This window comes from Scatophagus argus, chromosome 4, assembly GCF_020382885.2.
Source record: "Scatophagus argus isolate fScaArg1 chromosome 4, fScaArg1.pri, whole genome shotgun sequence".
NCBI lineage: Eukaryota > Metazoa > Chordata > Actinopteri > Scatophagidae > Scatophagus > Scatophagus argus.
The window spans coordinates 1643473-1668482 of NC_058496.1; the positions used below are offsets into that span (position 1 = coordinate 1643473).

The 25010-nt window shown below is 46.4% G+C and overlaps 1 protein-coding gene across 3 annotated transcripts; it reads right to left on the reverse strand.

The window, feature by feature from the left end:
* Positions 1–56: 56 nt before the first annotated feature.
* ep400 (E1A binding protein p400) lies at positions 57–24396 on the reverse strand. 3 transcript variants are annotated; one of them, XM_046386722.1, is made up of 54 exons: positions 24211–24396; positions 21453–22816; positions 21224–21331; positions 20990–21074; positions 20612–20731; positions 18546–18934; positions 18146–18445; positions 17762–17947; positions 17523–17663; positions 17336–17414; positions 17118–17155; positions 16974–17031; positions 16794–16883; positions 16451–16564; positions 16155–16345; positions 15886–16063; positions 15641–15777; positions 15358–15527; positions 14896–15070; positions 14657–14793; positions 14096–14282; positions 13683–13852; positions 13376–13563; positions 12137–12421; positions 10659–10823; positions 10028–10171; positions 9855–9925; positions 9411–9700; positions 9028–9230; positions 8371–8540; positions 7161–7357; positions 6933–7044; positions 6476–6769; positions 6273–6347; positions 5991–6125; positions 5853–5897; positions 5599–5752; positions 5175–5407; positions 4875–5048; positions 4742–4789; positions 4519–4655; positions 4298–4354; positions 4127–4205; positions 3590–3766; positions 3459–3504; positions 3264–3370; positions 2911–3106; positions 2687–2829; positions 2308–2550; positions 1807–1981; positions 1533–1687; positions 1210–1392; positions 1047–1115; positions 57–528 (listed from the first exon to the last, which is right to left on the reverse strand). In XM_046386722.1, exons 2-54 carry the CDS (start codon positions 22779–22781, stop codon positions 226–228), a joined length of 9435 nt encoding a protein of 3144 aa, XP_046242678.1. In that variant the 5' UTR covers positions 22782–22816; positions 24211–24396; the 3' UTR covers positions 57–225. The 3 variants fall into 3 exon arrangements, with proteins under 3 accessions (XP_046242678.1, XP_046242679.1, XP_046242681.1); XM_046386723.1 differs by lacking the exon at positions 20612–20731; XM_046386725.1 differs by lacking the exon at positions 12137–12421.
* Between the last annotated feature and the right edge of the window lie 614 nt (positions 24397–25010).

Here is a 25010-nt window from a genome sequence, read left to right on the forward strand (position 1 = left end):
TCTGAAGGCGAGTCTGTCGTTTGATGCGCCGGGCAGTCTTTTTTTCTTTTTTTTAAGTCGTGGTAATTTTAAGAAACATTCAAAACAACAAAGAACTGAAGAAGTGTTGACCACCACAGCAGCCGTGCTGAGATCGATGAAACGGTTTCCGTGTTGAGCCCAGTCAGCATCAGGTGAGGGTTTGGTGTCGTGTTGGTGGGAACCATGAGAGCCTCAGTGCTGCATTCAGCTGCTGCCCGCCCCGCTGGGCTTGGCAGGAGTTTTAGCCCTGATGCCGCCCTGGCGAGCTTGGCCCTTGGTGGGCTGCTGGGGCTGCTGCACAGGGGACTCGGCGGCAGAAGAAGCCGCCTGCTGCTGGGCGGGGCTGTGGGGAGGAGGCGTCTGGATCTGAGGCGACGTGGCTGCGGTCACCACCTGCTGCTGGATGATCTTCTGCTGGACTACCTGGGCTGTCGCCGTCCCAGCGGGAATCATCTGCACCTGAGCAGGAGCGGACGTGGCTGCCTGGGTCACGGTCTGAGCCTGGATCTGAAGGGGAGAGATTCATCGGTCCTGTTTCCACTGCACTTAAATGCTTCATGGTGCTTTCACGAAGAAATAAAAACTAAGTTTCTGTCACAACTTTAGCCTTCTGTAAGACTTTAGGACAAACTATGAAGGGATACACTTTAAGGCTGTATGGAGTTAAAAGGATGAAGTACAATTATTCAAAGCTCACTTTCCTCAGCCCACAGTGACCGCAGCAGGAGGGTCCAGCCTGAGGCTGTGAGGTGTCAGCACAGCAGTGTGTTACAGTCTTTAGGTTAAATATAAATAAATAATGAGATTCTAAGTTTTTTTTTCTTGGAGTATCACCTCTCTCTTCAGCTCGTTTTTTTCTATTTTTTTGATTTATCTGTTTTTGTGGCGCTCAGAATACGAGTGCAGGGAGGTTTGGAGAGAGTCTGTAAGCATAATGAGGAGCCAGAAGACAACCAGATGAACCGATTGCGTGTCACAGCCGCGCCGGATCACATGTGCACTGCTAACACGAGATCAGGTCCTACCTGCTGAGGAGACGACACGATGTGTTGGATGTTGGCCTGCTGCTGCACCATCTGTGGGAGCTTCGCCACCTGATAAGACAAGCAAACAAGAGAATCTGACATCAACACACAACTCGCAGTGTTCATCTGCAAACCCACTTCTGCTGCCGCGGTCAGGCTGTACCTGCATTTGCTGGGCTCCAGCGGGTTTCTGAGCGTGGGTGATGGGTGTGGGAAAGAACTGGGTCTTGATTCCCGGTTGGAGTTGGGTGGTGGCAGCGTAGGTCACCTTCTGCTGCTGTTGCTGCTGTTGCTGTTGCTGCTGGGTGGGCTGGGCTGCCTGCACCGTCACCTGCTGGGTGCCGATCTGAGGGAAAAATCACAAGTGCAGTTAACACAGCAGCCCCAACAGATTCACATCCCTACTGAACGACAGGAAGAAAAAGTCTAAAAATCTGAAGTCTAAAATGTCGCTCCTGCTGTGGATGGAGATGATTGGCTGTTCACCTTCTGCTGGACGGTGGCCTGTCCCTGCTGCGGCTGCCCGGCCTTCTGCTGGGCTGCGGCAGCCGCCTGTACAGCCGCCGCCTGCTGCTGCTTCTTCATCTGAAGCAGTTGCTGGACCTGCATCTGGGGGAAGGACGGCGTCAGCACAGGCCCACCTGGCAGACACGAGGACGGGGAATGAGACAGAAGTGACACAGCAGCATCACATCGGCTGGCGGTAACAGCATGTCGTAAATGTGACGTCAAACATCAGTGATGCAATGCTAACACACACCGGTTTTCTGGGCCTGACCAATAGCCACACTGATGCCTGCTACAGTGACTGGCAGTGTGGTGACGCCGGCTGAGGAGACCACAGCTGGCACGGAGACCACCGGAGGCTTGGTGAGGGTCACCTGAGCCGTCTGTCCTGCCTGAGCCTGAATCTGACCCTGAGTGGGCACTCGAGTCTGAGAAAGGAAACAAAACCAGCGTTAGTGCTGTCACAACACAAACAGGGAGGAACACACGGCGGCTGCCATCAGCACGCCACTCGCTCACTTCCTGGATGTTGTCACACAACAACTTAAGATTTGCTTCTGGAGGCTGTTCATTCGTAACAGAGTCTGTTTTGTCTTTTGTCTCATTTGGTGAGGATTTCTCAGTTTCCTCCCAAACTTCCTCTAATGCAGAAACCGAGGCAAACTTTTGCTTTGCTTCATTTCTGATGTGAACACAACTTAAGAATTGTGAATTCTGTATTTGTACAATAAAAGGATCCTTTTCACAGTCTTACCAGTCTGGCCACCTGCAGGTTGGTCACGGTGGGGCCGGTGAGCACGGCTCCAGGTCTGGGTGCTGCCACCGCTGCTACCTGCTGGGTGGCCTGGGCAGCCTGCGTGGGCTGCACCTGGATGGCCTGCTGGGCCCCGGCGGCCTGCTGGCCCTGAGCTGCTGCTGCTGCCACGGCCGCAGCTACCTGCTGCTGCTGCTGTTGCTGCTGCAGCTGCAGCTTATGTTTGTGCATCTTTAACAACTCCTAAAAACACACAAATGACCAGTTAAAGACAAGTGAACTGAAAAACTGCCATCACTTCAGTCAAACTAACAAAGAATGCGAGTCACGGCTGCTAACGCGTTTCTCTGCGTGTTGTGTGGAGATGCTGGTGGTGTACCTGCGGTTTGCCTTTGATCTGGGGGGAAGCAGCCTGCTGTTGTTGCTGCTGTTGCTGCTGCTGCTGCTGCAGCTGCTGCTGTCGGAGCATCTGCAGGTGAGCTGGGGTGAGAGTCTTTGTCTGAGGCAACTGCATACCTGGGGCTGGATGGAGGACAGCAGGTTAGTCACACGTGAACCACAGCGACTGGAGGACGAGATCACTCTATGAGATCAGCTCAGTACCTGGGGTCACCTGAGTGACCAGGGGGCGGGTCTGTGACTGCACCGGGCTCAGGGTGGTGGAAACGACTGCAGACGCAGTCACCGGGGTAACGGCTCGAACGCCCTGACCCGTAGCTATGGCGACCACTTCGGCAGAGGCAGCAGTGACGGCCCTCTGTTGTGCGTGGACCACCTGGGCTCCGGCTGCATTAGCAGGCTGGATGAGAAAACAACAACACGTGAGCGAAGGCTCCGACACTCCACACAGTGAAGTGGCCGTCTGCTTCGTGCCAATCGACTACATTTGCATCATGAGTTCCTGTTAGTCAGCGAGGGGCTCGGATGAGCCACAGCAGCAGTGATAAATGACTCACAGACAGGGTGCCTGGTATGACTGGAGATGCCAGGCGCTTGTTGGCCTGGAAGGGACTTGGAGCAACTCCAGCTACTGTGTTCACAATCACATTCCCCCCTACGGTGGCTGGAAGACACAGAGAGAAATGAATTATTTACCGGAACACCAACAGCTCTGTAATGTGAGCCGTGTGTGTGTGTGTGTGTCAACGCACCAGCCTGGATGGTCGTCCCCACGGTGGCGTTTTTTATGGCTCCGGCCTGAAAAACATGACAAGTGTTTCTGTTTGAGTCTTCACTGCAGTGAGTGCAGGAACACGATGGAAGGGGATGTTTGATTTCTCACCAGCACAGCTGCATTGGGCACAGCAGCAGCTCCGGCCACTGTGGCAGCCTGGGGGACCTGAGCCTGAGCCTGGCCTGCAGCGGGAGGCTGAGCCTGGCCGGCCGCAGCCTGGACCTGCGGAGCTCCGGTCTGCTGCTGCTGGGCCAACTGCTGAGCCTTCTGCTGCTCTGCAAGGGCCTGCAAACACACACATACAAACGTCAGTACAGATGAAAAACAACAACTACTTGGATCAGATTCATACGAAGACCAGAGTCACGTCCATATGTGTTAGCCTGATGTGTAACGTTTCTACTTAAAAAGTTTGTATGGCGTGTATTTTGTTTAGGAAAGATCCATTCCTGTTCTAGTCTCATGTCAGAAGACATATTGGGACATTAAGTGCACTATGTCTGAAGTCTACACCAGCAGGTTTCTCTGTCACCAGGCAAACCAAACGCTTTTCTTGCTAAAGTAAGATTCCTTGATGGTTTTTTTCTCCTGTGCTCTCCCAACTTGCCACGGCACATGTGAAATGCACAGCTTGCAGACAATCACCTTTTTCTCCTTGGCAATCCTTTCAGCGCGCTGGGACGCCACCTGAATGGGAGGGAGCGGCTTGTCGTAGCTGATCCCGCTGAAGACATAAAAACACAACAGGAAGATGCGGTTTATTCCTGGATGTTAGGGTTCATGTCAGCAGTACGACAAGGTCAACACTGAACACACCTTTCTGCCAAGACCGAAGCATGTTTAGGATTCTTCTGGAACGGATTCATGCCAAGTCTGTAAGCAGTAGAGATTAAAACAGTTAAAAGGACGTATACGGCTTCTTAATTTCCAGCACGCAGGCTTGGGCTCATGTTAGTGCCAAGTTACACGTCACGAAAACTTATTTCAGCTGTTAGCTCCCAGACATTCACTGTTAACAGACAACCATCGGCACTCACAGTGGTTTGATTGGTGGACTCCTCTTGCTGGCGATGATCTTCATGAGTTCGAAGCGGCTGTTGTAGAGCTGAATGTGTGTGGCGTTGTCGTCCTGCGTGTAGATCTGACAGGTCCTCAGAGGACGGCTGTTCTTAGACTGAGCGTGGACACAAACACAGAAGGAAAGTGAGGCCAGGAACTCAGGAGCAGAGGAACATTTGTCAGAAGACCAGGGTAGGATACCTTGTAGATGCTCTTGGTTTTCTTCTTGGGGTTTGCCTCGTACACCAACTGAAAAGAGCCAGAGACACGTTTTAGACAAACAAAGCGAGCGAGCCAGTTCCTCGGCCGAGCACAGAGACCCTGCGTCCGTTACCTTGCCCTCTTCCCTGGGGATGATGACGTTTTCGTAGCGGTTGCGACACTGTTTGGGCGAGCGGTAGATGCGGCTGCAGGAGTTCACCACATCGCTCACCAGATCCCAGTTAGGGGTGTGTGCAGGAGACACGATTGTCAGGTTCAGAGGCAACTCCAGCAGCTGCTTCACAGCCTGTCAGACACACAGTGATCATATCTGGACGTTAAACGCATCATCAGTGAAGTGCGACTCCAGATTCATTTGCTTCAGTCGCATGCACCCTGAAAAAGAAAAGCTCATCATAGAGGCGGTCAGTACCTGAAGCAGAGCCCAGTCCTCACTGATGAGCCACTCTGGGTTGTCCTGTCCCGCCTCCATGGCAGGTTTGACCAGCGAGGGCAGGGGCTTGGCAAAGGGCGCCTGTTGCTTGAGGGAGAAGTTCTTTTTCTGGTCTTTGCCCTCGCGGCGAACTTTCAGCATGCTGGCCTTTTCAAAAAGGGAGCGTGGAGGAATGACAGTCTCTCCATGGCCCTTCTTCTTCTTTCTGGCTGCTGCTGGACAAACGCACTCAGGTAAGGACAGAGAAACCAAACAAAGACACTTTGGCACGTATCTTATTTTCAAAAATCCTTAAAAACTCTTAAGCTTTTCATTTACACAAGGACTTAAAACTTAAAAGTAAATATACAAAAGGACTGGTGTAAAGGAGGAGAATGAAGACCATTAGTGACAAACTCCTCACCTGACGGGTCCATCTTGAGTCTCTTGTGCTCCTTGCGGATGTAGACTGGAGGCAGCTTGGACTCTGGCATGGGGGTGGTGTCGTACATCAGCATCATCACGGAGTCGATGTAAATGTCGTTGTCATCCTGTGGTGGTGTGGGTGGAGTCCAAAGCTGCGTTGGATAATCACAAGAGAGGCCAGAAGACTTCACGATGTGCCGCAATACAAATAAATGCAATTAGGACACTGAAAAGTTTTATTTGGCGTCTCACCGGCATGATTTCTGTGTGGCCGTCCTCTGCATCGAACACATACTCCTGTTGAAACGCAGAGAAAAGTTTAAGGTCGCAGTAAGCGTGCAGCACAGTCCACACAGCACCATCTGTCTGATCAGCAGAGAGGCCACCCACCATGTTGTAGGCATCCTCTCTGGTGTAGGTGAAGAGATCTTCATCTCCTTCTGCGATCTGCCGCTCCTCCTCCTCCACCTTCAGCCTCTGCAGCTGCTGCAGCTCCCAGCCTCGCTTGGAGGACTCCAGTTGCTCCTGACAAACAAACACACAGATGATTACTTGTGTTGACTCTCACATCTGAATTGAAATCTGAACTGAATCTGGAAATCTGAAACTCAAGTCGATAACAAGAGCAAAAATCCTTATAAAATCCTTTGGTTATTTTCCAGTTGAAGTTACCTTGAGAGCAGTTTCATCATCACTGATGTGGAGGTACTCCAGGTAATGCAGGGCATACCTTTCAATCGGTGTGAGCTGTAAAGGCAGATGTTCAGTCAGCGAGGAAACATGTAATCTTATCTTTTCATTCTTTTTTCATTTCTTGTATTTGTCTCCTCAGCTTCCACTACTCTCCAAACGGTATATTAACAAAGTAAAGCTACCTGTTCCATGACTGCATTCAGCTCCTCTTTATGTGGAGGTTCTTCTCTAGCTTGGTTCTCTGACTCCTCCTCATCCTTTGTTGACTCCTTTCCTGCTAACTCCTCCTCCTCCTCCTGCTGCTGCTGCTCTTTCTGTGGGGCATCCAGGTTTATGCTGTGGAGAGCCTGGATGTAAGGTCTAGCCACTCTGGGGGAGATGGCTTCAGAGGCTGAAGGCTCCTGATGAAGAACCACAAACTCCTCCACCTTCTCCCCTGAGCCTGCCTCCACCTCAAACAGATCCTGGATTGTCCGCTACAAACACACAAAATCAGGCCTGTTAGTTTGCATGGTGATGAGCTCCACAGACAGAGACTGAGTGGGCTTTAGTGATTAATGCAGTTAAGATTTTCATAGTTTGAACAGTTGTAGCTTTAAGTGATTACAAACAATGAAGACCATGGTGAGGTCCTCTTACTTGCGTGAGGAAGGCCAAGGTGTAGTCAGTGCCCTGAGCTGCCACCTCTCTGATCAGGTCCTTGGTGCCGTTCTTCAGCAGTTTCTCTTCAATCGAGTTCCCGCTCTCCAACCTGGTCAACAAAACATAAAATAACCCAAACCTAGCGCCACCAAAGTACTTGATAATTTACAAGGTAAAAGTTGCTTCTAGTTTTAGATGTGATGCGTTAACACAAACAGATTTTACCTGTATATGTGTATGTCTTTGGAACGTCCTATTTTGTCGCACCACTCCTGCGTGCGGGCGTCCATGCTGGGATTGAGGTCCGTGTCGTAGAAGATGATGGTGTCTGCATCAAACACAGTCCCGACTGCAGAGCAGCAGCGGTTGGTCAGGATGCTGCAGAACACCTTCCTGTTCCTGTTAAAGTTCTTCATACTCTCCTGCAGGGACACAACACACAGCGCATGAACAAACTAGGACACTCTGAACACTCGGCTTATCTCAGGATCATTACAGTTTTATCTTATCTTTATTATGCGTTTTATTGTGACTGCTGTGGCCAAGTATTGCCTGCGTCATTTTTTTCCTGTCAGCAGATCTATTCAACTGACCCAGAAACGAGAGGGATTACATAAGAGACTAGAGGTTAGGCACAACCAGGACAGGAGCGTTAAGATTTCAGTTCAGACAAACTAGGAACATTTTACACTCGGCAAATAAAAAAGACCTCATGTCACGAGCCCTGACTGTGACCTCCACTTTGTAGGCTCTGGAAGGAGCAGAATCCACCTCTCAGGTCTGACAGAGACCAGAGCTCCTGGGTCAGACAGGGCAGAACACAAACGTATGGACATCTGTCAAACTACAATGTAAAGGCAGGACATACGCCTAATGTACGCTATAATTGGAATTCGGCGGTTTAAAGACTTCAACAGAATTTTTCTCTCCTGCCGAGGAGCACTGAGGCCCAGACAGAACAATGCAGCTTTGATGGCTAATCCAGCGTCAGCCGTGTATGTGAAACACAACAGCTGTGGACGAGAGGGGAGCTGGTCATGGGAAGTCAAAGACATCTTATTTAAGTTTATGTTCTGCTTGTTCAACAGTTTGATACATTTCTGTTATCTGTTCAGAGAGGATTTGGATGGCTGTCCTTATTCTCACTTCATTTCAGCTGTGGTGATTTTCCTTTGGCCAAAAATTCTCTATGCAGTAAAAAATGCTGTAAACACTTGATCTGCATAAGCAAGATGAAAAATGAACAGCAAGATGAAAAACGAACAGGATTACGAAGGTTCTGGCTTGAGAGCAGCAAAGAGAAAACCTCCTGCTCTTCCTGGTGCCTGCTCGCCCCCTACTGGTCAACAAGGACAATAGTCATCCCTCTAGTTAAACTTTTAATTTCCAGTGTCATAACACTGACTTCAGTTTGTCAGAAAGGTGGAGACCTTACCTGTCGTTCATCGGGAGTGAAGCTCTCATCAACCCGCACATACGTGAGCTGCCTGTGATCCAGGAAGGCCTCCAGGATGTCCAGCATCTTAGCCATCTGAGTGAAGATGAGGACACGACGGCCGTCAGACCGAAGCTTCTGCAGCAGAATGGCGAGAGCTTCCAGTTTACCTTTGGAAAAGAAAAAAAGGATCCAAAGTTATAATGGTGATATGGTCCAGTTTGTGGTGTTTCAGGAAGGGTTAACTCGCAGCAGAGAGGATTTATTTTGGTTGTATATAACAGCAATTGTTTCCCAGACAAAACAAGATGAAATGATGAAAATGATCGTGTGTAAATTAACAGGAGTATTTTCCTCTGCGAGCGATTGAGGATACTATAGCTTTTGCCATTTTTCCATTATATATTCTATCCTTTAAACTGTCTAGAAGTGCAGATACATGATTATTGCACTGATTATTCTAAATTATATTTAACTATGGTGTACACAGGTCAAGCTACAGGGGAATCCACTCTTCAGTCTGCACAAAGGTAGACTGTGTAGGCATGTAATACATGTCAGTTAAGTTGGAGTCAGTCACACACGTTTATAATTTGTTGGTTTTGCTGTCCCTGCATGCAGCATGTAAAAAATTATCAACAAAGTTGCTCAGCTAACCAGAGTCCATCTGCATTAGCTGCAGGTCAGGAAAACAGAAGAGTCCCCTGGATGCCAAGTGGTGGATGTCTGGACTGTAGGGAGCAGCGGCTTCCTGTAGCCGACGGCGAAAGGCCTTCTGCTCAAGGCTGTAGGGGACCGGGGGATTGGCTGCGTACAGGTGAGGAGGTGGAGCCACAGCTGGAGGCAGCACACATACCAGCCTGAAAGATGGCAACACAAAGCGGTAAAAATATGTACATCAGATCAGGAAAAAGTGCTTGTTTTACCCAACTGCTTCAGCCACAGTGAATTTATTTAGTTATTTCTAATGTGTTTCCTGATGGTTTCAAACAACAAGAGCCACACAGAATAAAGAAGGCCGTCACACTGAGCTGAAGTACCTGTTGATGAGGCTGTTGGCAGCCTGCAGGCGGTCCTCCACAGAGAGCAGAGTGGACTGCAGTGTAGAGGTGGTAGCCACGCAGGTCCTCTGGGCCCTGAGGCAGCTCTCCCTGCCCACCCACCTCCAGCCTCCAGCTGTGAGCGCAGAGTGAGCAGGCTCCGAGCTCAAAGTGCACACCTGCAGCAGGTCGGACCCGTACAACACTCTGCGGCTACAGCGTCGCTCATTCGCTTCAAACAGGCGGCTCAAACGCTCCTTCAGCTGCTGAGTCTTTTCTTCTGAAGACTCCTGAACATCACAGTGACACACGGTGCAACAATCATTCATTTTGCCTGCATGCTGTAAAATACTTAATAAAAAAAATACTTTATTAATACTTCAGATTAATAAAAAAAAAAAGTGAATGCCCAAACATTTTTCAGCCTGGATGTAATGCACTGACCTGAGAACCAGCCGGAGCTGCAGTGGTGAGCTTTGAGGGGGCTGATGTGGCATTTGTGGTCACTCCCAAGGCTTCAAAAGAAATTCAAAAAGTCAACAGCAGAATCGATTCAATCATCTCACTGTTCAGGCAAAGATTTAACTTCAGTGTGATCTTCAGTGTGGACGAGTCACCTTGCTGGGCTGTTGACAGGGCAGGATGAGCTGTGCCAGGTGTAGCTGAGGCGCCGGAGGCAGGAACAGCTTGTGGCATTGCCATGGATCCCTGGGGCCTGATGATCGGCTGTGCGGGAGCCGACACAATCTGCAGGATGTTACCTAAATCCATGACGCATATTAACAGACATAAGAGGAGCCTTCCAGAACTGTAAGGCACACATTAAATTAAATGTGAAGACTTCAGCAGAAAAGTTTGTGTCTCTTGTGTTGTGCAGCAGCATGCAATCTGACTCAGTGTGACTGTCTGCAATCCTGCTCTAAGCAAGATGTGAGAACAGAAAGGCTGGAATGGTGAGGAGAGAGGATGGTCACATGCAAAAAAGTCTCCCTCCAGAATCAAACCACAAAAGTTGCCATTATTTGTTTCACATCTCAAGTGTTAGGCCACCTGGACATCTCTGATGCCTTGCAGACAAGCAGAATAATGTGATATGAAGGTCTAATCATCGATCACACCTGTGTGATAACTGATGATCAAAAAGCAGATGTACAACATGGAAGGAAAGGAAAGGGCACACAAAGGAGGTAATGAAGAGAGTCATGTTCAGAGAAGGTATGGCAAACGGGTGTACATGACCGAGTGTACCTTGGAGCTGCAATGGCTGTCCCGTGGTGAGCTGGCGGAGCTGGCTGGGGGACAACGTGAACTTGTTACCCTGAAACTGCAGAGTGACGGGAGTCTCTGGCTGGGAGATACGATTCTGACTGCCTGCTATGTTGGCCAGCTGGGCGATCTTCACCACATCTCCACCTTCATCGGAAAGGAAGAACAGACACTTCATCAAAGACAGAGTTAAAAAGTCAGCTGAAATGTCTCACTTACAAAACATCACACTCTGCGTCTGTTAGTTAAAGGGTGAAAAAGAGAAAAACACATGCAGAACCAGGGTGGATTAATCAGAGGAACGAGCACAGCCGCCCTCCACAACAGAACCATAGCAGCTCCTACTTCTACAAACCCTGAAGGGGAAAGAAAACGGCTACAAGGGTAATCCTCAGGTGAGACAGAGAGCCTGAGACATACACAAAGCATAAAGCACTGCCTTTTCAAGGCAACACACTGGTCACCAGGAAGTATACTTAATGCTGGTGTCAAACTCAAAGTGCTTCTCATGTACTTTGGATTTTTGTTGTTGGACCGCAGTTATCTTTGACATCCCTTTATAGAAAATTTCTGTTAATTCCTTTACATGTTATTAACTGAATTAAGGATGTACGAGGCACTAATGAGTAGGCACAAGATACTCATGTGCACGAATGATTAAATCGAGTTTAAATACCACTGATACACATGAACAAGTGATCAGAAATTTCACCCGATACCCGCTGGGCTAAAATCATATTTAAAATGTGTTTACTCCAGTGTTAGTTCCAACATACATTTTTGGAATTTTTAAGACAAACCTCAGTAAGATCATATTCAAAAAACTTCCACCTTTTTATAAATTCAAACAGTGTGTGTTGTTACTGAAAAGGTTTCTCTGTTCACTTCAGAGGGAGAAAGGATTGGCAATGTGTGGGACCACTTCCACATGCTGTGCAGTGACGCTCAACATCAGAGTGAAATCAAAACACTGGCAAAGAAAAAAAAATTAAACAACCAAAGCTTTGGGATTTCTTCTGCAGCTGGGCTGATGCAAGAGACAAAAGAAGATTAGTAAACTGGGAGAAAAAAAATGATTAAATAGAAGGGGAAGGACATAATAATTAAGTTTAACAGTGTAGTGATGTGTGGTGTAACATAAGGGGGTCGTTCATAGTGTACATGCAGGTTTGGAGAAAGAAACTGGAGAAGTCTGAGGCTGTGGAGATGCTGCTGATATGGCTACAGATATAATTTGTGATACGTGGCAGCTCTTCCATTACCAAAACTGCTGCACCACCATTGCATGTATGCACTAAGCCATTTCTCTGGAAGAGTAAACACTGAACACATATCAGCAGTGCCCCAAGTGAAGGCCTCAGTACAGAGCAGTCCATTCTGTTGTGCCACAGGTGGAGGGGAAATGCTCAGAGGGAGGGGAAGGGAGGGGAGGGGAGGGGAAGGGAGGGGAGGCCACTTACTAGGCAACCGTGCCTGGGCCTGGGATGTAAGAACCAGCCTCTGGGACAGCAGGCTGGGCTGGACAGCATGGCTGGGGGCTAGAGCTGGCCTCGGGACCTGTGCTAATCCAGGCTGACCAATGGGAGCTATAGATCCCATAACTGTGCCTAAGGCCACAGAGGCAGCCCCCAGCACATGCTGTCCAATGCCACTGTTCCCAGAGGAGGCGACAGTGGAGGCGGCAGTGTTGCTGCTGTTGTTGACAGGAAGGGTAGTCTGGGCTCTCTGAGTAGCTGTTCCAACCGCTGTGAAGTACAAGGCAATGGGGGTATGGGACTACATGTTAGGGGTATCCTAGTATTTAGTCAAATCATCAGTACTTTCAAACACTTTCCTCCATGTATTCACTCAGCAGTGGTGGGCCAACAAAGCAGGCAGGATAAGGTCTGTTGGTGATTTTACTAATTAACAGTTCATTGTATGAAATGTGAAAAATTCTCGTTACGGTTTCCCAAAGCCGAAAGTGACAACTTGGCAAGTGGTTCAAACCAGCAAAAGTTTGACCGAGTGTTTGAAACAATTCACCGATAATAGCTGGCAGATAATTTTATTTAGACCGACTAATCAATTAATTGACTAATTCTCACAGCGCTACTGTAACAACAAGTGCCAGATTGTCAGCTTCTTCTTCTGTTATATCCTCTGTTACCATTTTCACAACTGTCCCATCATCATGTTAGTCAATGAGCAGCTAGAAGAGACAGAAGTCACTAAAGGGCATGGCAAGCAATGAAAGCCTTAAATTAAGCCTTACACCAATGGCTGTGCTGCATTTAAGAGAAAACAAGCTGGCCAGCCCACCACTGCTGCATCAAATGCAAACGTAACCAAACGAATCCTATGTGACCAGTGAAAGTGAAGGTGTCCCGAACCTTCCATTAACTCTGTAAAAACAGGACCAGAACTTTAAAATCTGCTCTGCTTTTGAAGTGTGCTGCAAACACTAGTGACAACTATTGACACTCTGTGCACAGCATGAATCAATCATTTTAAGTATGACACACTAAATCATTTAAATTCAAGCAGCATCACACTGCATAATGTACACATTACACGGATAAAACTAGCACGGGCACATTAGGCAAAGGCACTACTCAAACAGCTGTGGGTGATGAGGTTTGTCTTTTAAGATGACACCGTCTGGAGTTCTGTAGCCACTCTAACACTCTAACTGTGCTTTACTCAGCTGCAGGTCTTACCGTGAGACGTGGCTGTAGTGGTGGCAGTGGTGACAGGGGACTTGCCCCTGGTCTGGGCTGACTGGGTGGTGGTGGAAGCAGGGCTGATGGTAGCCGGAGAGCTCGTTGGAGGACGCTGGCCTGCTGCACTTGTGACGGCAGCCAGCCGACCTTCTGGCTTTGTCCCATACTGCACTGGCTGGAACAATCTAAAGAGGAAAAAAACAAATCAAATGATTGACTCTGTTTCAACGTCAGAATATGTCAGAGGATGTCCAAGGATCTCCACAACAGTCATGTTGGATATTTGGAGATTTCTTTAACTGACCTCATGGGTTTAATGGGGCACGGCTTTGGTCGTGGCGGTGGATCTGGTCCAGAGTAGATCTCCTCTATGAGCTGCTGGGTGAGCTTCAGTTTGGGTACTGCCTCTTCAGTCTGATATCGAGTCAGTCTGTTCTCATTATTGATCAGATCAAATATGGACATGCTTGTAATCTAGGAGGATAATGAGATAAAACACAACAGGGGGAGCAGATCAGTACAGATTGATTCAACATAAACAGGGCTGAACATCAAGACAATGAATTATATTAAAAACACTGCAAACAAGAAGCAGAGAAGCAGACAAAGAAGAAGAGATGACAGTGTATTGAACGAGAGAGAACTGTAATTACAAAATTATGTCTGTACAGTGATACCAATAAGGAACAAGAAGCATCAGTCACATTACAGACATACCTTGCTCGTGTCATCCTGCAGAGCTCCCAGCACCAGTGATGGAGCGCCGTACTGAAGGGCGGAGCAGAAGTACGAGGTGCTGTTCTCTCTGGGTGCCACCAGCTCAGGGTGGTTACACACCCGCTGTAACTGCATCAACACCTGAAGTACGCTGACAAAGTGACCCGTCTTCAGCGCCTCCTGGGCTCTGGGGGAGCACACAGATGACATGATTCTGACAGACAGTCGTAAAACATGTATACTTTGACACAAGAGAAAAGATAATAAAGGTCAGACCCATGAAAACTAATTTGTAAAAGCTAATCTTGAATAATTTTTTTGGTAATAATGGAAAGACCTGCACCATTCAAAGCTTTCGAAGAAAAAAATGATTAAAGAATAACACCTTAACGACATTTGATAGAAACACATGTGGTGACATTATGAGGATATATAAAACTTAAACTGCTGATTATTTTGTAATTTAATTTCCTAAGATTCACTGATGTTCAGGAGAATGTGTCAGCATTTCTTCACCTGTACTGAATAACCTTACTCTGATATCACAATCAAACATCTCACCCCGGTCGGGTCAGGATGTCCTCGTAAAGGCTCTTCTGCCTGCTGGAGAGACGGCACTTCAGGATGTGCTCGTACTTCTTGGGCAGCTGTTTCTCCACCTCTCTTTTGGAGCGCCTCAGGATGAACGGCTGGATCACCTACAGTTAAAGAGCAAGAGCATTTCACAGGTGATGTGCATTTAAGAAATGTTAATATGGCCCAGCACTGTGGGCAGAGGAATCCGCAGGCACGATACTAACCCTGTGCAGGCGGATGACCAGTTTGTGGCAGTAGTCCTGGTTCTGGTCTGTGCCTGCCTTAACAGGGAAGTCAGAGTAGGCTCTGGTGATTCCTGGCAAAAGAAAGTGGATCATGGTCCACAGCTCCTTCAGAGTGTTCTGTAGAGGAGTGCTGATGAGGAGCAGCCTCTGCTCACTGGAAGACAGGAACAGAGATATCTCACTTACTCTGTCAACTGAGCCATCAGGCAGAATGTTAAAAGTGATTTCATGGAGAAACACAAAAAGCCTGACATGGAAAGGAGCTCATCAGTGAAATCATTTGCCCTAAACTACTCACGCTTATGAACATGCATATGTATCACTCCGTCAAAGCTCTTAGTTCACGATCCACATTAAAGATCACAAACGAATTAACAAGCCTGAACAATAAAGATTCAGTTTCTTGAGAAAGTGGACTTGAATAATTATCACCCAGCTCACCTTTTGAGAGCAAAGATTGTCTCCCAGTGTTTCTCAGTCATGTTTTTGATGAGCTGCACCTCGTCCAGGACCAAGTGCCTCCACCTTCTCTTCAGGAAATGGCTCTGGTCTTTCATCAGCAACTTGTAGGATGTCACACATACGTGGAAGCTGTTGGCTTCCCCCCACCACTGTGGACCAGTGATCAGATAACTTGTCATCACATTCACAGCGATTTGACTAAAAAAACAAAAAACAGAGTAACGTGATCAACATTGCGATGTTTCAACAAATCAAAAACTACCATTCTCATCGATCTGCGCTGCCTTCTGTTGCCAAGGTACAGGAGGATCTTCAGGCCAGGACACCAGCGCTTGAACTCCACCTCCCAGTTCAGCAGTTTGCATGTCCTGACTACAACGAGGTGGGGTCCCCAGACACCTGTGGACAAAAACAGGCGATGTGTTCATGACACCAAATTTAAAAAAATGAAAAAACAAATATATTCACTGTTAAAAAGTTATGTATATCAGAAGAACAGAAGAATACCCTCTTGTCCAGCTAAGTGGGCCATGTAAGCCACCATCTGGACAGTCTTGCCGAGGCCAGTCTCATCTGCTAGGATGCCATTGAGGTGTTTCTTGTAAAGGTTTATCAGCCAGTCCACACCAATTTGCTGATATTCTCGCAGAGACCCGTGCAGTAGAAAAGGAGCCGGGCTGCGGGTCTGTTTAACAAAAAAAAAAAGAAAATCAGTTAATAAATGACAAAAGTCATGTTTTCCGTTTGTCTGAGTGTGTGTTGTGTGTCTGTCTTACTGAGGAAGTGGTCCTGAAGCTGCCCTTGGGCAGGATGAGCTCTGTGGCAGCAGCCACTTCAGCGATGTCCCTAGCAGGCTTCCCATCAGACTCAGAGGACGTGGCTTTGTCAGCACCGCGGTACTGGTCCACATTGAGCAGGGAGTCAATCATCACTGCCTCAGGGGGACTGCCTACAGGACCCCCCATCTCTGAAAAGTAAGAACATCAACAATTTTATGGTCAGCTCATTCACAGTCGCATACAACTGCCGTGAAGGTGAACATGACAGTTTAATTCTTCAACCACAAAGGCACCTTCAGTTTCATCCATGTCATCCTCATCACTATGAGGACTAGGCTGAGGCCACTCAAAGCCGTCAACGTAGGCGCCAGCATACTGCTTCATCAAAGCATCCAGAGGCATCTCAGCTGAAAAACAAATACAAAAGCATTTGAATAAAAAAAATACAGACACGAAGACAAGCAGAATGAACAGCGAGAGCAGTTTTCTGTTCCGATATGGATCCTCGAGGGAAAGCTCGTTTTGCTGTTCACAATAAGTCAATTATATGGTGTGTACCCCACTACAATGTCAGGTTAGTACCAGTACTGGTTACAGATGACATCACTTCTCCACAGAAAGAAAGTAAATAAGTACCATCTTTGGCAAGGTCAACCAACTCTGCTTTGTGGTCTGCCTCCCGCTCCATGACCTCCTGTTCCTCGATGGTGCTCTCTTCATCTGCAACTACAAGAAAACATGAACAGTTTCAAGTAATAGAAGCAAATGTAAAACAGCGACTGTACAGACTCTTCAAAAGAAACACAAGGCACAAACCATCTTCATCAACCAAGGACAAACTCGATTTTCTCTTTCTTGCTGAAGTTGCCACCTCCTATAAAAAGAAAAAACATTTAACAAAAATATAAAGAAGATGCATTCAGTGCCTTGTATTATTCATTAGGGTGTTGGTGCTTGTACCTCTTTCTCAGCTTTCACTCCTACTGACTGTCCGGGTACTGCAACACAAGCAATTTAAGTTCAGTACCAAAAACCTGGTTATTACAGAAGTAGTGAGAGGTGAGGCACATCGGCAGAGTTTAGCTTTGAACTGGAAACAATGGATGGGGAAGTCAAGGCTCATGAAAGAGCACAAATACACTGCGATTTAATTCTGGTAGTTGCTCAGAGGGACGTACCTTTGCCTGACGCCTTTTGTAAGCGAAGTGCTTTGAGCCTCTTCTCATAAATTTCAAACTGGAGTTTAATTTCCACAACCTGACAGAAAAATAACCCCACCTCGTTCAGACTGGTAAAAACACCTGCTGCTATTCATAAATAGTGACCTGATTAAGAAAATATAATTAGAGAAATAAATGAGCACACCTGCTCAAGGTTTGACCAGAAGAATTCCACCTCTCGGGCAATTGTGCTGGCAATGTGGCGAAGATGAATTTCCTTCTCTTTCTTTGACCTCTCTTCACTTTTCTTCTGCTCTTGGTGGTAACGGGCACACGTGCGGACGAGCTGCAGACACACATGAGACGGTGTGGCTTTCAGTGAGTTTCTGCAGTGACTCCTCCTTTTCATGTTTCTCTCTGTGAACTATTCCATCTCTGCCATACCTTCTTAGCAGCAGCCTCTTTCCATCTCCTTTCCTGGGCAAAGTCAGCTGCCATCCACTGCATCTCCTCCAGGAGGTAGTCCCAGTGGGACTTTGGACGTGAGGCTTCCACCAGCTTGGGGAGCCGACTGGCTGACCACTGGCCCTCCTTCCTCAGCTCAGAGATGCGTTGATGGACTTGACTCTCCTGGGAAATAGAAACAGCATGAGAGTTCAGAACAGAAATCAAGAATACTGTAGCGTCTTGGCAGCCAAGTGCATACAGCATATTTATCAAATCTCATTATGAGTGATTATGAGGAAGTCAAGATCATGCATCTTTGCTTTCTGAATCTCTTCAGTCCAAGATCATTTGCACACATCTAAACGTGCTTTGGCAACTCACCAGTTTGGCCTGCTCAACTTGTTTATCTTGAGATCCCTCCTGTGAGGACTGCAAAGTTGCACTTTGACCAAAGCCACCAGCTTTGACAGTGGATATGCCATTAGTTCCAGTCAGTTTGGACTGAGTGCTTGGGTTGATGTTGGAGCCCAGAGGGCGCAGAGGACTTGCAGTATGGTGGGTTGAAACAGAATTAGGAGCAGAGAGGGGAGCAGGCGACATGGATGTCATGGATATCGAGTTAGTCATGACTCTCTGAACTGGCGGGTTTGACTCTGTACCAGGCCGAGCAAGTGCCACTGTCTGTGAAGAAGCAAGAAAAAATATTCTCAACAGGACAGTCTCACTATTTAGCCTCAAACGTACATGAAAACTGTATTTATATGGTTTAAGGTAGACTGACCGCTTGTCCTGACTGTAATAGGGCCTGGGACTGCTGGGGCTGCAACTGGAGATGAAGACCCGGCTGCATCTGCTGCTGCAACTGAGCTTGGAGCTGAGTGTGGGGGTTCACTGTGGCCAGGACAGGTCCGCCCGCCTGCACCTTCACCTGGGCCTGGAGCTGACCACCAGGCTGAGCCGTGTTCTCCACTAACTGGGCTTGCTGAGAGAGTGCCATGGGAAGGCCTGCCATGGGTAGGGAACCTTGGGGTAACCTGCCTGGCAGCTGAGGAGGAGGGGTGTGCAGGCTGGCCGCATTCTGCACTGGAGGCCCTTTGGATGGGTCGTATTGTTGCTGGTTCTGCTTCTGTCCTGCAATCTGGACCGCTTGAGGAGTAGGCGGCATCCCGCCTGTACACATAGTAATCAAATTATAGGACAAACAAAAGGGTGGTGCAGAGAGCAACACAAAGAAAGACGGTCAAAACCAAGTTGTCAATCCTTCCAACTGTTTTATAAATGACTTTCTGTGCTCTTGTTAATAAAATGCCATTAAGTGTTTGGTAGCTTCCTCTTAATATATATTTGAGAGACCCCTTTCAACAGGTTACATCTTTTGAAGCTATTCAATAGATAATGAAAATAGTACCTTTAAATTTTAAATGACTGTTTGAGCTTCAGCTATTAGAGCTCCTCAGAACCTTGCCTTAATGAACTAGATGTACTGAATTTATCAACAGTAGTGTACTACTTCCTGATGATCAGAGCGGAAACTAATGAAAGTCATACAGCAAAATGGTTACAGAAGAAAAGAAATCAATGTGAGAATCTACATGTCTCTCAAATAAAATACTACTTTGATTAATGCAAAACCAAAACATTGCATTTCAAATGTTGAGAGAATGTGGTTAAAAACAGCAAAAATCATACGTGCAATAAGAGAGGTTTTTTTTAGAGGAAGAATAGAAATGTTACAAAGGAAAATGAAATAAAAAAGAACTTCTGAAAATAAAGAGACAGGGAGAGGAAAGGGGAAAGAAAAATACGGAGCAGACATCCACAAAAACACCATATGTTTGGCATGCATGAAGCGATGTCATTCTAGCGGTAACCAAGGCATCTGGATGCCTCACACAGCGACAAAGCACAGAGGTGAGCAAAAGGACACACATGGGGTCTTGCAGACAGCAGGCCTCAGCGGAGCTGTGCACACTAAAGCAGCGCCTGCCTTACCTCCCTGCACGGCACACCACCTTGCCTAGACGCCATCAACACCTGGCCCTGACACACCCACACCACCACAATCGCAAAAACCTGTGTCGTGAACGCAACTCCTCCACATGATTCCTCTCCTACTTAGACTGAGGGAAAGAAGCCAAGTCAGAACAAAATGCCATGAAAAAACATGGAAGGAACAAAATGTGAACATGAGGTAAATAAAGACACTCTTGAAGATGTAACGAATGAATTTAAGACTGGTGATTTTGAATCCCTTTCGATGATGCAAGGACGAACAACCGACGAAGGAACGTTTTGAGAAGAAATGACGATGGCAAACCAAAAGGAGGCGTGACACATGGATTCACAAAATGGGAAAACAAGCCAAACCCGTTGGAAAGTCAATTTATTCCCACAGGGTTCCCACTTTCCGTGATCCACCTCCAAATCAGATGAAAATCCATCATGACGGGAAGGTCTGTCCAAATAAAGATGACTAACAGGAACAAACGTCAGAAAAGAAGAGATGGATAACGACGGGTGATCAACAGTTAAAACAAAAAAGGAAAATCATAAGACATGGCATCTTCCCATTGAGTGGCTACTCTTCTTCAGACTTGGATTGTCTTCTTGCCCATTTATCCTGACAGAGAGAGCTGGTGCTGGTACAGCTAAGCCTGAACTTCCTGTGGACTGCTGAGAAATCCAGCAGATGGATGAAGATCTGTTTGTTGATGCTGCTTGAAGTTTGTTTGTAGAAGATGAATGTTGTGATTCACTTGTTTTTAAAAAATCTCCTTAGTTTGAGGAAGGGGATACGTCCAGCAGCATCGAACAGAACACAGAACGGCCTGGTAGTAGCACTCCTACCTTGCGCAGTTGGCATAAGCTGCTGGAGTGGAACGCCAGGTGATCCTAAAGGAGCTACACCAGGATGCTGGAAAATCAGCCCATGGCGACCAACGTCAATCCGGGGCCTCTTAGCCTGATCTGGGATTTAAAACACACAATACCCTCATAACGCAAAACAAAAGGACTCGGCACAGAGCAATGACCTTCTGAAGACCTTACAGCAGGTCACCTCTCCTTCCTCGGGTTAAGACTTCAACACAGAGCGCTAGTAGAGGATGCCAAATATCTAAAAGCAGAAGCAATTAGAGGGAGAAAAGAAAACAAACAGAAACCAAAGCAAACGGGGAGGAAACAAAGCAACATAAGAGAGACAGGAGTCTACGATCCTTGCCCTACCTGCTTGCACCATAGCCTGTTGCCTCTTAAAGGCATCCATGTCTCCAGGGTTTGCAATTGTGCCAGCAGCAGCCCCTTGGTGTCCCTGAAAAAAAACAAACAAACAAACAAAAAAAAACATCTCAAGGAATTAGTGAGGGATTTCCTCTTACCAACAATTCTCAACTGAATTAAAGAAACTGCAGAGATAATTGCATTGTAATAAGTGCTCAAAACAAGTGTTGCGTCTATCACCTGAAACTGTTGCTGGACAGAGAAAGCTGCAGAAACATTGGCAGGAAGCTGTGTTGCTATGGCAACTGGTGTCACTGCTTGGCCATCCTTTCCAGTAACAACCTTTACCTGAAAACAGCACAGAATTGGAAGAGGGATAATATTCATGTGATGAAATCAATGTTCAAATTTTCCAACTGTTCAAGTCCTACTTGATCAGTCCTACTAAGAGCCAGCCTTAGTGTAGTACCTCATCATTAATGACCTCAGACTGTTCTTCTTCTTCCTCTTCCTCTTCCAGATCCAAGTCATTCTGTCTCAAGTAAGTATACAAGGGGACACAGGGCTTTTTCTTAAAAGCCAAGTAGTCCATCATGTTCCCTTGGAGGTGCTGCAGAAAGAAAAGCTCAATCAGGTATTCTTTGAACACTTCTTTCAGGCTCTCCATCTTCTTGGTGTGGTGCTCCAAGCACTGTTTTCTCAGCTGAGCAATCTCTGGTGTAGAAGGGGCAATTTCCTCTAACTTCTTGGGAGCCTGCTTCTTCACAGTGCCTACAGCCACACTAGTGGGTGCAAGTGGATTGCTGGGGATCCCCTGGGTTGGACTGGTGAGGGATGGGCTTGAGGGTGGAATGGAGGAGGGTATACTGAAAGACGCTGTGGCTGTAGTTCCTACGCCAGCCACCACACCCTGTGACGTCTTCTCAAATATCATAGGGCGTGCCAGTTGTCCTTGAATGATACTGCTGATCTGTGGAGGTAGGTTGGAGGTGGTGATGTGACCAGGGCTACTCAGTGTGGGGAGAGCAGTACCAGTGGCCACAGGACTTTGGGGTCCAAGGTGGTGGATGGTACCTCCAGTCTGTGAGTGAGGCTGAGAGAGTCTACGTTCCCTCACAGAGCCTGGTGCTCCTGGAGAGGCCAGCTGCACCTGGCCAGGTGTGGCTGGGGCAATCTGGGCCAATCCTGTCCCCTCCTGATAAACAAAGTGGCCGCTTCCCGATGGACTGCCTAAACTGATTTGCCGCACTAACATACCAGCTTCAACAAATCGTGTTGGGCTCTGTCCACACACACTCAATGCTGTTGCAGGTGCTCCTGGCCTTGTCACACCCTGCAGAGGGACTGGGCTATGCTGGGTGGGACTTTGTGGTTGTATGGGCTGGGGCACAGGTGAAGTGACCTGGATGTAGGAGGATGGAGCATGATCGAACCTCCACTGAGGGGCTGTATGCTGAAAGCCAGGGGAAGCAGGGTTCTGGATAGGAAGTGTGGTCAGGGTGATCGGCTGGTTACCAGTCACCATCTGCCCCATATTTTGTAATGTGATGTTCATGTTCTGGGCAGCAACTGGGCTTCGACTCATGATTATCTGGTAATTGGGCGACTGGGGGGCTGAAGGGCTGGCAGCAGAGGAAAATGTGGTCACAGGAGATTGAGGGTGGTTAACTGTAGCTTGCTGCTGTGTGACTGCCATGGTGGGCTGCTGCTGCTGCTGCTCCTCTGCCTCAGACCCACTGACAGACTTGGATCTCTGAAGCTGTCGTTGCATATTCTGTGATCCACTTCCATGGTGCATTGCGTGTCACTGTAACTATGTCTAAACACAATAATCTGTAGAAAGAGCACAGGAAAGCACAACAATGAGTGATTTTTTTTTTTACTACTCAATGGGGCCCCAAAATACTCCAGGGCCTTTTTCTGGTCAGTATCAAACAATATTCCACTATTCTGGACAACATGTTGTGTCTGTCTGGGAATCTCTGACACACATAATGCTTCATTTACAATGGTACACTGTTGTACATTTATCACAAAAAATGCTCCTCCTGCAATTTGGACATTGCACATGGCAATAACAATTGTGATTTTGTAATTGTTTAATAAAAGTACACCCAATCTAATCACATATTTCCAACATTTCATGAATTACAGTTCCTCAATACAACTGTATAAACAGACAATATAAATCTGGCTGCTGTAAAATATTTACACCTTTATATATCGATACCTTGACATTAACTGACATGCACTGTGACAGGATTTTCTCCATATCGCCAACTTCTTGTACTAAACTCATATAAATAACATTTAAAAAAGCATACTGACTCACATATGTCCAAACTCATTTACACTAATTAATATAAAAATATTTATGAGCAGCTGCTGGATAGTACATTTTACAGCTGGCAGACGTTGCAGTGATTATTTGACAGAGATGGTGTATTAATTGTAATAATAACAATAATAATAATGATAATGAGGTAACATGCACGGGTTGCTGTCTTTAAGGCCAAAACATAACGCTAGCTATTTTAACATTGTGCATTTTTAACATCTTCACGGTAACAACCCATCATTACATCTGATCGCACCTTTAAACAAACGCCATGAAAAATGTCTGCATAGTCTCATGGAATATAGACTGTCCTGTATGGAAATGATGGCTTTGATCTACTCTACCCTGCCACTGTGGATCAGCCCAAGCCAATCTGCTGTTTAAACAAAGGCGATGTAACGTAACTGATACTGCTGGTGATCTGAACTGTTATCATCGGCCTATTACAATAAATTAAAGCGTTGAAATATTAACGAGCTCCTGGTATTGTACACGATTTCTCTCCGCAAAAACGATATTATATTTACAGCAAAATTGACCTATATGTAAGCTTTTTCCATGGACACTGGCTTATATTTTCATTGTTTAGACGTTAACGTTAGCGCCCACTTCCAGTTTCGCGTAACGTTAGCTAACCCTAGCGAGTTAGTTGCAATTGTCAGAAAAATAAAAAGGTATGGGTACAGTGTTTGATAATATATACACTTGTAGTAGATTAAAATATTTAACTGTACCGTCCGCAATTAAGATGTCTATGCCATTTCGTTAATTATAAGGATTCTCGTTACGGGACGCGTGCTAACCCATGCAAATTATGTTAGCTTGTTATTGCTAGCAGGCCAGCTGCCAATGAATAAATACATTTTGCCACCTCAACAGTGTTACTTACAGGGAATGGGGCTTCTGTAGTAGTTTCATAAATCCTAAGTCATGTTTACAATAAGTCAACTACTGTAACAAATGCGATTCCGCGAAAAAATAAAATACAGATATTGCTAGCGGCTACTCAATGTTTTGGAGCTAATTTCATTCAGCAACATGGCGTCCGCGGAAACCTTTTGTGTAACCCGGATGTCGTTCAGTGTCCAGGAAGCGTAATACACCAAACGATGACGCGACCTACTGTACACAACATTAATTTCTTCCTAAGCTGTTTCATTGTAGACTTTTCTTTATGTTTTAAAGAGAAAGAAAATATTTTAGAATGGAAAATGAATGTAAATATTTTATTTTACTTGCAAAATACCGTATCTCAAAATTCAAACCATTCTTTGTCCTTAAGAGTGAACTAAACTTACATGTGGATGACATCTACATTCAGAGGGTTCTAAAACCATGAGGACTGTGCTGTTATATTCAGCCTTTGTGACCTCGCAGGACTGAAGCTGAAGCAACTCTGACCTTCTATTATGCTCCCTCTTTGTAATAATTTGTATATAATCTTTGTATATGCATTTATGCATTTTTGTGTGTCCTATATGTAACGTATATGCTACCGTCTTTAATAAAATGTACGAAAAAGAAATGAGTTTCAGTCAAAACGTCAGATTTTTTGTATTTAGTTTTAAGAAACTTATTGCACAAATTACATAAATTATTTGGAGCTTGGACTATAAGAAAAGGTATAATTGTAGAGAAAAATGTATGAATTGTATTTTAAGTCAGATGCAAGCACACTCACCAAAAAAA

Coding starts and splice junctions, on each gene's coding strand:
- ep400 (XM_046386722.1), bottom strand. CDS start 22,781: ATGCACCATGGAAGTGGATCACAGAATATGCAACGACAGCTTCAGAGA. Junction 14,283..14,656: donor GACATCCTGACCCGACCGGG/GTGAGATGTTTG, acceptor GTGCTCCCCCAG/AGCCCAGGAGGCGCTGAAGA. Junction 3,767..4,126: donor GGATTGCCAAGGAGAAAAAG/GTGATTGTCTGC, acceptor GTGTGTTTGCAG/GCCCTTGCAGAGCAGCAGAA.